Here is a 12831-nt window from a genome sequence, read left to right as displayed (position 1 = left end):
GATTAGGGTAGAGATGTATGGAGAGGAGAGGACAGTATGTGAGGAGGTATCAGGAGATTAGGGTAGAGATGTATGGAGAGGAGAGGACAGTATGTGAGGAGGTATCAGGAGATTAGGGTAGAGATGTATGGAGAGGAGAGGACAGTATGTGAGGAGGTATCAGGAGATTAGGGTAGAGATGTATGGAGAGGACAGTATGTGAGGAGGTATCAGGAGATTAGGGTAGAGATGTATGGAGAGGACAGGACAGTATGTGAGGAGGTTTCAGGAGATTAGGGTAGAGATGTATGGACAGGACAGTATGTGAGGAGGTATCAGGAGATTAGGGTAGAGATGTATGGAGAGGAGAGGACAGTATGTGAGGAGGTATCAGGAGATTAGGGTAGAGATGTATGGAGAGGACAGGACAGTATGTGAGGAGGTATCAGGAGATTAGGGTAGAGATGTATGGACAGGACAGTATGTGAGGAGGTATCTGGAGATTAGGGTAGAGATGTATGGAGAGGAGAGGACAGTATGTGAGGAGGTATCAGGAGATTAGGGTAGAGATGTATGGAGAGGATAGGACAGTATGTGAGGAGGTATCAGGAGATTAGGGTAGAGATGTATGGAGAGGACAGGACAGTATGTGAGGGGGTATCAGGAGATTAGGGTAGAGATGTATGGAGAGGAGAGGACAGTATGTGAGGAGGTATCAGGAGATTAGGGTAGAGATGTATGGAGAGGATAGGACAGTATGTGAGGAGGTATCAGGAGATTAGGGTAGAGATGTATGGAGAGGACAGGACAGTATGTGAGGGGGTATCAGGAGATTAGGGTAGAGATGTATGGAGAAGAGAGGACAGTATGTGAGGAGGTATCAGGAGATTAGGGTAGAGATGTATGGAGAGGACAGGACAGTATGTGAGGAGGTATCAGGAGATTAGGGTAGAGATGTATGGAGAGGACAGGACAGTATGTGAGGAGGTATCAGGAGATTAGGGTAGAGATGTATGGAGAGGAGAGGACAGTATGTGAGGAGGTATCAGGAGATTAGGGTAGAGATGTATGTAGAGGACAGGACAGTATGTGAGGAGGTATCAGGAGATTAGGGTAGAGATGTATGGAGAGGACAGGACAGTATGTGAGGAGGTATCAGGAGATTAGGGTAGAGATGTATGGAGAGGACAGTATGTGAGGAGGTATCAGGAGATTAGGGTAGAGATGTATGGAGAGGACAGTATGTGAGGAGGTATCAGGAGATTAGGGTAGAGATGTATGGAGAGGACAGGACAGTATGTGAGGAGGTATCAGGAGATTAGGGTAGAGATGTATGGAGAGGACAGTATGTGAGGAGGTATCAGGAGATTAGGGTAGAGATGTATGGACAGGACAGTATGTGAGGAGGTATCAGGAGATTAGGGTAGAGATGTATGGAGAGGACAGGACAGTATGTGAGGAGGTATCAGGAGATTAGGGTAGAGATGTATGGAGAGGACAGTATGTGAGGAGGTATCAGGAGATTAGGGTAGAGATGTATGGAGAGGACAGGACAGTATGTGAGGAGGTATCAGGAGATTAGGGTAGAGATGTATGGACAGGAGAGGACAGTATGTGAGGATGTATCAGGAGATTAGGGTAGAGATGTATGGAGAGGACAGTATGTGAGGATGTATCAGGAGATTAGGGTAGAGATGTATGGAGGGGACAGTATGTGAGGAGGTATCAGGAGATTAGGGTAGAGATGTATGGAGAGGACAGGACAGTATGTGAGGAGGTATCAGGAGATTAGGGTAGAGATGTATGGAGAGGACAGTATGTGAGGAGGTATCAGGAGATTAGGGTAGAGATGTATGGAGAGGAGAGGACAGTATGTGAGGAGGTATCAGGAGATTAGGGTAGAGATGTATGGAGAGGACAGTATGTGAGGAGGTATCAGGAGATTAGGGTAGAGATGTATGGAGAGGAGAGGACAGTATGTGAGGAGGTATCAGGAGATTAAGGTAGAGATGTATAGAGAGGAAAGGACAGTATGTAAGGAGGTATCAGGAGATTAGGGTAGAGATGTATGGAGAGGACAGTATGTGAGGAGGTATCAGGAGATTAGGGTAGAGATGTATGGAGAGGAGAGGACAGTATGTGAGGAGGTATCAGGAGATTAGGGTAGAGATGTATGGAGAGGACAGTATGTGAGGAGGTATCAGGAGATTAGGGTAGAGATGTATGGAGAGGAGAGGACAGTATGTGAGGAGGTATCAGGAGATTAGGGTAGAGATGTATGGAGAGGACAGTATGTGAGGAGGTATCAGGAGATTAGGGTAGAGATGTATGGAGAGGAGAGGACAGTATGTGAGGAGGTATCAGGAGATTAGGGTAGAGATGTATGGAGAGGAGAGGACAGTATGTGAGGAGGTATCAGGAGATTAGGGTAGAGATGTATGGAAAGGACAGGACAGTATGTGAGGAGGTATCAGGAGATTAGGGTAGGGATGTATGGAGAGGAGAGGACAGTATGTGAGGAGGTATCAGGAGATTAGGGTAGAGATGTATGGAGAGGACAGAACAGTATGTGAGGAGGTATCAGGAGATTAGGGTAGAGATGTATGGAGAGGACAGTATGTGAGGAGGTATCAGGAGATTAGGGTAGAGATGTATGGAGAGGAGAGGACAGTATGTGAGGAGGTATCAGGAGATTAGGGTAGAGATGTATGGAGAGGAGAGGACAGTATGTGAGGAGGTATCAGGAGATTAGGGTAGAGATGTATGGAGAGGACAGTATGTGAGGAGGTATCAGGAGATTAGGGTAGAGATGTATGGAGAGGAGAGGACAGTATGTGAGGAGGTATCAGGAGATTAGGGTAGAGATGTATGGAGAGGACAGTATGTGAGGAGGTATCAGGAGATTAGGGTAGAGATGTATGGAGAGGAGAGGACAGTATGTGAGGAGGTATCAGGAGATTAGGGTAGAGATGTATGGAGAGGAGAGGACAGTATGTGAGGAGGTATCAGGAGATTAGGGTAGAGATGTATGGAGAGGACAGTACGTGAGGAGGTATCAGGAGATTAGGGTAGAGATGTATGGACAGGACAGGACAGTATGTGAGGAGGTATCAGGAGATTAGGGTAGAGATGTATGGAGAGGACAGTATGTGAGGAGGTATCAGGAGATTAGGGTACAGATGTATGGAGAGGAGAGGACAGTATGTGAGGAGGTATCAGGAGATTAGGGTAGAGATGTATGGAGAGGAGAGGACAGTATGTGAGGATGTATCAGGAGATTAGGGTAGAGATGTATGGAGAGGAGAGGACAGTATGTGAGGAGGTATCAGGAGATTAGGGTAGAGATGTATGGAGAGGAGAGGACAGTATGTGAGGAGGTATCAGGAGATTAGGGTAGAGATGTATGGAGAGGAGAGGACAGTATGTGAGGAGGTATCAGGAGATTAGGGTAGAGATGTATGGAGAGGAGAGGACAGTATGTGAGGAGGTATCAGGAGATTAGGGTAGAGATGTATGGAGAGGACAGGACAGTATGTGAGGAGGTATCAGGAGATTAGGGTAGAGATGTATGGACAGGACAGTATGTGAGGAGGTATCAGGAGATTAGGGTAGAGATGTATGGGGAGAGAGGACAGTATGTGAGGAGGTATCAGGAGATTAGGGTAGAGATGTATGGAGAGGAGAGGACAGTATGTGAGGAGGTATCAGGAGATTATGGTTGAGATGTATGGAGAGGACAGGACAGTATGTGAGGAGGTATCAGGAGATTAGGGTAGAGATGTATGGAGAGGAGAGGACAGTATGTGAGGAGGTATCAGGAGATTAGGGTAGAGATGTATGGAGAGGAGAGGACAGTATGTGAGGAGGTATCAGGAGATTAGGGTAGAGATGTATGGAGAGGAGAGGACAGTATGTGAGGAGGTATCAGGGGATTAGGGTAGAGATGTATGGAGAGGAGAGGACAGTATGTGAGGAGGTATCAGGAGATTAGGGTAGAGATGTATGGAGAGGACAGTATGTGAGGAGGTATCAGGAGAGTAGGGTAGAGATGTATGGAGAGGACAGTATGTGAGGAGGTATCAGGAGATTAGGGTAGAGATGTATGGAGAGAAGAGGACAGTATGTGAGGAGGTATCAGGAGATTAGGGTAGAGATGTATGGAGAGGAGAGGACAGTATATGAGGAGGTATCAGGAGATTAGGGTAGAGATGTATGGAGAGGACAGGACAGTATGTGAGGAGGTATCAGGAGATTAGGATAGAGATGTATGGAGAGGAGAGGACAGTATGTGAGGAGGTATCAGGAGATTAGGGTAGAGATGTATGGAGAGGAAAGTATGTGAGGAGGTATCAGGAGATTAGGGTAGAGATGTATGGAGAGGACAGGACAGTATGTGAGGAGGTATCAGGAGATTAGGGTAGAGATGTATGGAGAGGACAGGACAGTATGTGAGGAGGTATCAGGAGATTAGGATAGAGATGTATGGAGAGGACAGGACAGTATGTGAGGAGGTATCAGGAGATTAGGGTAGAGATGTATGGAGAGGAGAGGACAGTATGTGAGGAGGTATCAGGAGATTAGGGTAGAGATGTATGGAGAGGAGAGGACAGTATGTGAGGAGGTATCAGGAGATTAGGGTAGAGATGTATGGACAGGACAGTATGTGAGGAGGTATCAGGAGATTAGGGTAGAGATGTATGGAGAGGACAGGGTCCAATTTACATCCCTACTGTGTTGATCCGGAGGAAGGTAAATTCCTTAATGTTATAGATGCATATTGCCCTATAAGTGGAAGAAAAATTTCTTACTTTAAATCAGGCAGAATAATCCCTGGATCAATGTCCTATCACTAGTAATCTACTGCCCATTACTTGTATTATTATAGGTTTTCGCCTTACCTTGGCACCTTGGTACACACAGCCCTTATAGTCATTCACTAACCACAGCTCCTCCTTTGTATTACAGCTTGTTGTGGCAACCAAGGCCCTAAACCTACCCGAGGTGCAAGCACAACTCCGCCATGTGTATGGTGCCCAAAGACAACGACTACGCACCACACAACAACCAAGTCAACAACACACTCCACAATACATACAACACACACTAGTACTTTACACACAACTACACCTCATCATACTACACATACCAACATCACAACTACACCGCACCATACTACACATACAAACCACACATCTACCCCCCACCCCACTACACATACCAACATCACAACTACACCGCACCCTACTAGACATACAAATCACACATCTACCCCCCACCCCACTACACATACAAACCACACATCTACCCCCCACCCCACTACACATACAAACCACACATCTACCCCCCACCCCACTACACATACAAACCACACATCTACCCCCCACCCTACTACACATACAAACCACACATCTACCCCCCACCCCACTACACATACCAACATCACAACTACACCGCACCCTACTACACATACAAACCACACATCTACCCCCCACCCTACTACACATACAAACCACACATCTACCCCCCACCCCACTACACATACAAACCACACATCTACCCCCCACCCCACTACACATACAAACCACACATCTACCCCCCACCCCACTTCACATACAAACCACACAACATACGCCCCCACCACGGTGCCTCCTTCTTCAGAATTCATCATTAATGGCACATCGGGCGTATGCTTGAGAATAACCGCATCCTTCAACATATCCATCAATGAAACAACAAGGCGAGAGGTGAGTTACACTTTACCCCCTACACTACTACAACACCTCACGTCTCCTGATATGTACAGTGTGAAGTAAAAGCAAAGAAGAAATAAGTTACGATAAATAATATAATAGAATAACTTTGTTTCAACAAATTAGATCTTGATCGGTGTCTCCTCAAGCTATTACAGTATGAGGCTATGTTCACACTGCGTATGAGTTCGGCCGCATTTCGTACACCGCCGTACATGTGCGGCTGAAACTACGGGCGTGGGAAAAATCAACATGCGGCTGGATGCGTACGAACCGTGAACATACGCCCGTAGTACAGTTATGCTTCCCTAGCTTGTTTCGTAGCGATCTGAGGCAGGTCATTTACTTGGAAATCTTCGCCCAATAAAACTCACAGAACCTTTTGGATTGAAAAATCAAGTTCAATTTGACTGAAATAAGTACTTTGTACAGGACTACATGTAAATCCACGGCCGTGAGTTGGAACATTTCCGTCCTCAAACAATGGTCTTGTTCATTTTTCAAGGCGCTGCATACGATACGGCCGTAAGCTCATACGTAGTGTGCACTGTGCGGGCGTATATCGTATACTTCCCAGCGAACGCATCAACCTCAAAACTACGTGCATGTATTCATGGTTTGCACTACGGCCAGACTCATACGCAGTGTGAACATAGCGTGAGAGCCGATCACACGGGACGATTATGGTGCGAATTATCACTATATAATTCGTTTTGTGTAAATGCCGGAAACGATCGAACAACCAACGAGAAATCGTTGACACCAAAATCATCATTAGTCGTTTGCTAATCGTTCATTATAATGCCACATGGTTGGTTCTTTTGCTGGGATAGGATGGAGTAAACGATCAGAGTAACAATCGTAACTAACGATTATCGTTCTGTGTAACATGGTGAATAATTTCAGGTAGCTCTCGTTTGCAAAGTTCTTTGTTATAAATTAATTTGTCTAATTGGCCCCTCACACAATCCAGGCTTCCCTCTACTATCACATTTAGATTTCATCCCAATTGTTGCACTTGTCTGTCACCTTGCTTCCCCCCCCCCCCCCCCCCTCTATCCAGTTCATCCCAAACAAGCTCAATAGGGTTTAAGCCTGGGGAGAGTGCGGGCCGCTTCTACCGGCTTCTTGTCTTATTCGGTAGTTCTCACATAGCCTGAACCAACTAGGCTACACCAGAGGGTACATGTAAATGCTGTGGTAGCCATTCTTGTCCTGTGGACCAGTCACTTTGTGCAAGTTGCTGAGTAGATCCAGCAAAACAGCCCTAGACCATCCCATGTCCTCCTCCATGTTATATAGTGGTCATACGTCAAAGGACCATCCATCAATTACATGACAACATAAGAAAACCCTGTCAGATTGTGACCAGCCTATAAGACCTTCCTCCACTCTTCATTGGAGATACCATTGGCCCATGCAAGTCTTTTTTTCATTTGTTGATACTCGACCTTTCAGACCTGCACATAGACATCTTCTCTGTTTCAGAGTAGAAGTGCAAATTATTTTTGCTCCTCCCAAGCTCCTGCGCTGCTGCCGGTATCTCACCAACTTTGTCCTGCTTTGCCACAGCTTCCAGGCTCTTGCACAGAGTACCCCTATAAGATGTAATAGACTATTTTTGTGCTGTGAGGTGCCGATCACATTGCCTCTCGAAAACTCGTCATCTGATTGTGTAATGTCTTTTGGTCTCCAGACCCCTTCCCTCCTCTTTCCACGTACACTGTAAAGAAGCTGTACTGACTGCCTCCTCTGCTTTCTTGGCAATTTCTCAGTATTTTAAGGGTTATCTTCATATTCTTTTGTTGAGTGACAGTCAAATCATGTGGAAAAGACTTAAAACGAGAATATCCAGTATACAAATATATATGATCTGACTCTATAGAAGAATAGTGACTGCAACTCTGGATGAGGCTCATATATGAGATATGATATAATGGCAGAATGGTGAATTCAGCTCTGAAAGTGACTGGAATTTAAGACATAATAATAACGAAGGATCAGTAAAGAAAAAATATATACACAAAGTTAATTTGTTTTGTAAAGTGTTGTTACCTTATGATTGCCACCGACTATCTGGTCATTGTACATTTCTGTCTCTGTTCAGATTGTGATCCCACCGGCCCCGAGCACTAAGGCATCTGGGAACTGCTCTGCAGAACGAGCCTGGCTGACTCTGACGTTTCCACAAGGAGAACTTGGCATCACATTCAAACAGGTATTGAGGGCACAGCGGGGCAGATGGAGAGCATGAGTATCCCAACTGGTCACTGTTTGCCGATAGACAATTATCTAACAACCAAAGTGGAAGAACTGTGGACCCAGCACCGGTAGTTTCTCATAAGAATATATTTCTACTTCCATAGGATACTCAAGGAAACAATTTCTTCCTGGGAGAGGTTAATATAACTCTGAAGGACACAGGTAACACATATTAGGTGTAAGAGCCACCAAAATGCCACATATCACCATGTAATAACTCTGCCCGTGTTCTGGAGTGTGTCATCATGTAATAACTCTGCCCATGTTCTGGAGTGTGTCATCATGTAATAACTCTGTCCATGTTCTGGAGTGTGTCATAATGTAATAACTCTGCCCATGTTCTGGAGTGTGTCATAATGTAATAACTCTGCCCATGTTCTGGAGTGTGTCATCATGTAATAACTCTGCCCATGTTCTGGAGTGTGTCATCATGTAATAACTCTGCCCATGTTCTGGAGTGTGTCATAATGTAATAACTCTGCCCATGTTCTGGAGTGTGTCATCATGTAATAACTCTGCCCATGTTCTGGAGTGTGTCATAATGTAATAACTCTGCCCATGTTCTGGAGCGTGTCATAATGTAATAACTCTGTCCATGTTCTGGAGTGTGTCATCATGTAATAACTCTGTCCGTGTTCTGGAGTGTGTCATCATGTAATAATCCTGCCCATGTTCTGGAGTGTGTCATCATGTAATAACTCTGCCCATGTTCTGGAGCGTGTCATAATGTAATAACTCTGCCCATGTTCTGGAGTGTGTCATCATGTAATAATCCTGCCCATGTTCTGGAGTGTGTCATCATGTAATAACTCTGCCCATGTTCTGGAGTGTGTCATCATGTAATAACTCTGCCCATGTTCTGGAGTGTGTCATCATGTAATAATCCTGCCCATGTTCTGGAGTGTGTCATCATGTAATAACTCTGTCCGTGTTCTGGAGTGTGTCATCATGTAATAACTCTGCCCGTGTTCTGGAGTGTGTCATCATTTAATAACTCTGCCTATGTTCTGGAGTGTGTCATCATGTAATAACTCTGCCCATGTTCTGGAGTGTGTCATCATGTAATAATCCTGCCCATGTTCTGGAGTGTGTCATCATGTAATAACTCTGCCCATGTTCTGGAGTGTATTATCATGTAATAACTCTGCCCATGTTCTGGAGTGTGTCATCATGTAATAATCCTGCCCATGTTCTGAAGTGTGTCATCATGTAATAATCCTGCCCATGTTCTAGAGTGTATTATCATGTAATAACTCTGCTGGTGTTCTGGAGTGTGTCATCATGTAATAACTCTGCCCATGTTCTGGAGTGTGTCATCATGTAATAATCCTGCCCATGTTCTGGAGTGTGTCATCATGTAATAACTCTGCCCATGTTCTGGAGTGTATTATCATGTAATAACTCTGCCAGTGTTCTGGAGTGTGTCATCATGTAATAACTCTGTCCATGTTCTGGAGCGTGTCATCATGTAATAACTCTGCCCATGTTCTGGAGTGTGTCATCATGTAATAACTCTGCCCATGTTCTGGAGTGTGTCATCATGTAATAATCCTGCCCATGTTCTGGAGTGTGTCATCATGTAATAACTCTGTCCGTGTTCTGGAGTGTGTCATCATGTAATAACTCTGCCCGTGTTCTGGAGTGTGTCATCATTTAATAACTCTGCCCATGTTCTGGAGTGTGTCATCATGTAATAACTCTGCCCATGTTCTGGAGTGTGTCATCATGTAATAATCCTGCCCATGTTCTGGAGTGTGTCATCATGTAATAATCCTGTCCATGTTCTAGAGTGTGTCATCATGTAATAACTCTGCCCATGTTCTGGAGTGTATTATCATGTAATAACTCTGCCGGTGTTCTGGAGTGTGTCATCATGTAATAACTCTGTCCGTGTTCTGGAGTGTGTCATCATGTAATAACTCTGCCCGTGTTCTGGAGTGTGTCATCATTTAATAACTCTGCCTATGTTCTGGAGTGTGTCATCATGTAATAACTCTGCCCATGTTCTGGAGTGTGTCATCATATAATAATCCTGCCCATGTTCTGGAGTGTGTCATCATGTAATAACTCTGCCCATGTTCTGGAGTGTGTCATCATGTAATAACTCTGCCCATGTTCTGGAGTGTGTCATCATGTAATAATCCTGCCCATGTTCTGGAGTGTGTCATCATGTAATAACTCTGTCCGTGTTCTGGAGTGTGTCATCATGTAATAACTCTGCCCGTGTTCTGGAGTGTGTCATCATTTAATAACTCTGCCCATGTTCTGGAGTGTGTCATCATGTAATAACTCTGCCCATGTTCTGGAGTGTGTCATCATGTAATAATCCTGCCCATGTTCTGGAGTGTGTCATCATGTAATAATCCTGTCCATGTTCTAGAGTGTGTCATCATGTAATAACTCTGCCCATGTTCTGGAGTGTATTATCATGTAATAACTCTGCCGGTGTTCTGGAGTGTGTCATCATGTAATAACTCTGTCCATGTTCTGGAGCGTGTCATCATGTAATAACTCTGTCCATGTTCTGGAGTGTGTCATAATGTAATAATCCTGCCCATGTTCTGGAGTGTGTCATCATGTAATAACTCTGTCCGTGTTCTGGAGTGTGTCATCATGTAATAACTCTGCCCGTGTTCTGGAGTGTGTCATCATTTAATAACTCTGCCTATGTTCTGGAGTGTGTCATCATGTAATAACTCTGCCCATGTTCTGGAGTGTGTCATCATATAATAATCCTGCCCATGTTCTGGAGTGTGTCATCATGTAATAACTCTGCCCATGTTCTGGAGTGTGTCATCATGTAATAACTCTGCCCATGTTCTGGAGTGTGTCATCATGTAATAATCCTGCCCATGTTCTGGAGTGTGTCATCATGTAATAATCCTGCCCATGTTCTGGAGTGTGTCATAATGTAATAACTCTGCCCATGTTCTGGAGTGTGTCATCATGTAATAATCCTGCCCATGTTCTGGAGTGTGTCATCATGTAATAACTCTGCCCATGTTCTGGAGTGTGTCATCATGTAATAACTCTGACCATGTTCTGGAGTGTGTCATCATGTAATAACTCTGCCCATGTTCTGGAGTGTGTCATCATGTAATAACTCTGCCCATGTTCTGGAGTGTGTCATCATGTAATAACTCTGCCCATGTTCTGGAGTGTGTCATCATGTAATAACTCTGCCCATGTTCTGGAGTGTGTCATAATGTAATAACTCTGCCCATGTTCTGGAGTGTGTCATAATGTAATAACTCTGCCCGTGTTCTGGAGTGTGTCATCATGTAATAACTCTGCCCGTGTTCTGGAGTGTGTCATCATGTAATAACTCTGCCCATGTTCTGAAGTGTGTCATCATGTAATAATCCTGCCCATGTTCTGGAGTGTGTCATCATGTAAGTAAGGGTGTATCGTAATGTAATAATCTGGTGTCTATTGTAATGTAATAATCTGGGGTCCATCGTAATGTAATAATCTGGGGTCCATCGTAATGTAATAATCTGGGGTCCATCGTAATGTAATAATCTGGGGTCCATCGTAATGTAATAATCTGGGGTCCATCGTAATGTAATAATCTGGGGTCTATTGTAATGTAATAATCTGGGGTCCATCGTAATGTAATAATCTGGGGTCCATCGTAATGTAATAATCTGGGGTCTATCGTAATGTAATAATCTGGGGTCCATCGTAATGTAATAATCTGGGGTCCATCGTAATGTAATAATCTGGGGTCTATTGTAATGTAATAATTTTGCTCATGTTCCGGGACGTTTTGAAGTATCTAATGGCTGTTCTGGTTTCCCCAGGATCGGAGAGGTTTGATAACACAAGCCTAAGAGACATGGTCACACCTCTAGGACATTCCTTCTCCTGTGAAAATGTAGACATTCAAGTAACCCCAAAAGTGAGCTTCTCCTTCATGAATGTCAAGGCTCAAGCCTTCAAGCTGGAAAATGGAAACTATGGAAGAGGTGAGCGAGGATTTCCGTAGTATTAGAAATGCATGATGGGAAAGCTATGCTGTGCCCTAGAGGTGTGGGGCTCCAGAGTGGGGCCCCATTTCTATATGGGCAATGTCCTGAGCATTAAGCGGCTCACCTTGCATCCTGTATAAACCTTACACCCTCTATAAACAAGGGAACCCAATTATTGTTTGCCTCCGATATCCATATCTTACAATATAAAATGTCTCGTTGTCCTTGTATCTCCACAGAGATGAAATGTTCCAAGGGGTCACCCAATATGACCGTCCCCATCGTGGTTGGGATCATCCTCCTGGTATTGATCTTGATCGTTGTTATAGCATACTTTGTCGCCCGTCGGCGGAGTCAGGGAGGCTACCAACCGCTATGAGACATATTGAGGACTAATGACACAACTCCTATAGTTATTAAACATGTCTTTGTTCTCAGAGTGTCAGTGTATTAAGTAGTCAGTCAGGAAGGGAGAGCCATTCATTCTCTGCAGGAAGATCCCACAACAATCAGGGCAGACTATGGGGTCACTGACCAGACCCTCAGTGACAGCGGACAATGGAGGCGGTGCACCATCTGTCTGTATCCTGTAAATACTGCACCTTATCGATCGGAAGATGAGAATCATGCGCCCTCCTTCCGCTTTGTGTGACTGCATTTCTTACTCAGCAGAAGAGTGTACCGACGACCCTTGCACTTCCTCACTGGAATCTCATGTGGCCGATTGCACAAGAGGAATTACACAACATGAGGATTATGGAGACAGGAAATTTGTGACAAATAAACACAATGGATGGCCAGGCTTTCTGCGGTCACTTAAAGGGACACTCCTGATTTATGGAAATAAAGCTTCTACAGCTTTTCTTATA

The 12831-nt window shown here is 44.6% G+C and overlaps 1 protein-coding gene across 1 annotated transcript in view; it reads left to right on the top strand.

The window, feature by feature from the left end:
• The window catches only part of CD68 (CD68 molecule), a 36453-nt gene extending 23622 nt beyond the window's left edge, over positions 1-12831 (top strand). Inside the window, exons 2-6 of the mRNA XM_069950279.1 lie at positions 4945-5723; positions 7837-7947; positions 8096-8153; positions 11795-11959; positions 12202-12831. Of these exons, the coding sequence (XP_069806380.1) occupies positions 4945-5723; positions 7837-7947; positions 8096-8153; positions 11795-11959; positions 12202-12341 (1253 nt within the window). The 3' untranslated portion in view covers positions 12342-12831. The remainder of the gene's footprint in view (positions 1-4944; positions 5724-7836; positions 7948-8095; positions 8154-11794; positions 11960-12201) is intronic.

Source organism: Dendropsophus ebraccatus, chromosome 1 (genome assembly GCF_027789765.1).
Source record: "Dendropsophus ebraccatus isolate aDenEbr1 chromosome 1, aDenEbr1.pat, whole genome shotgun sequence".
Classification (NCBI taxonomy): Eukaryota; Metazoa; Chordata; class Amphibia; order Anura; family Hylidae; genus Dendropsophus; species Dendropsophus ebraccatus.
The sequence above is the reverse complement of the archived record's forward strand: the minus strand, read 5'-3'. Positions and strand labels throughout refer to the sequence as shown.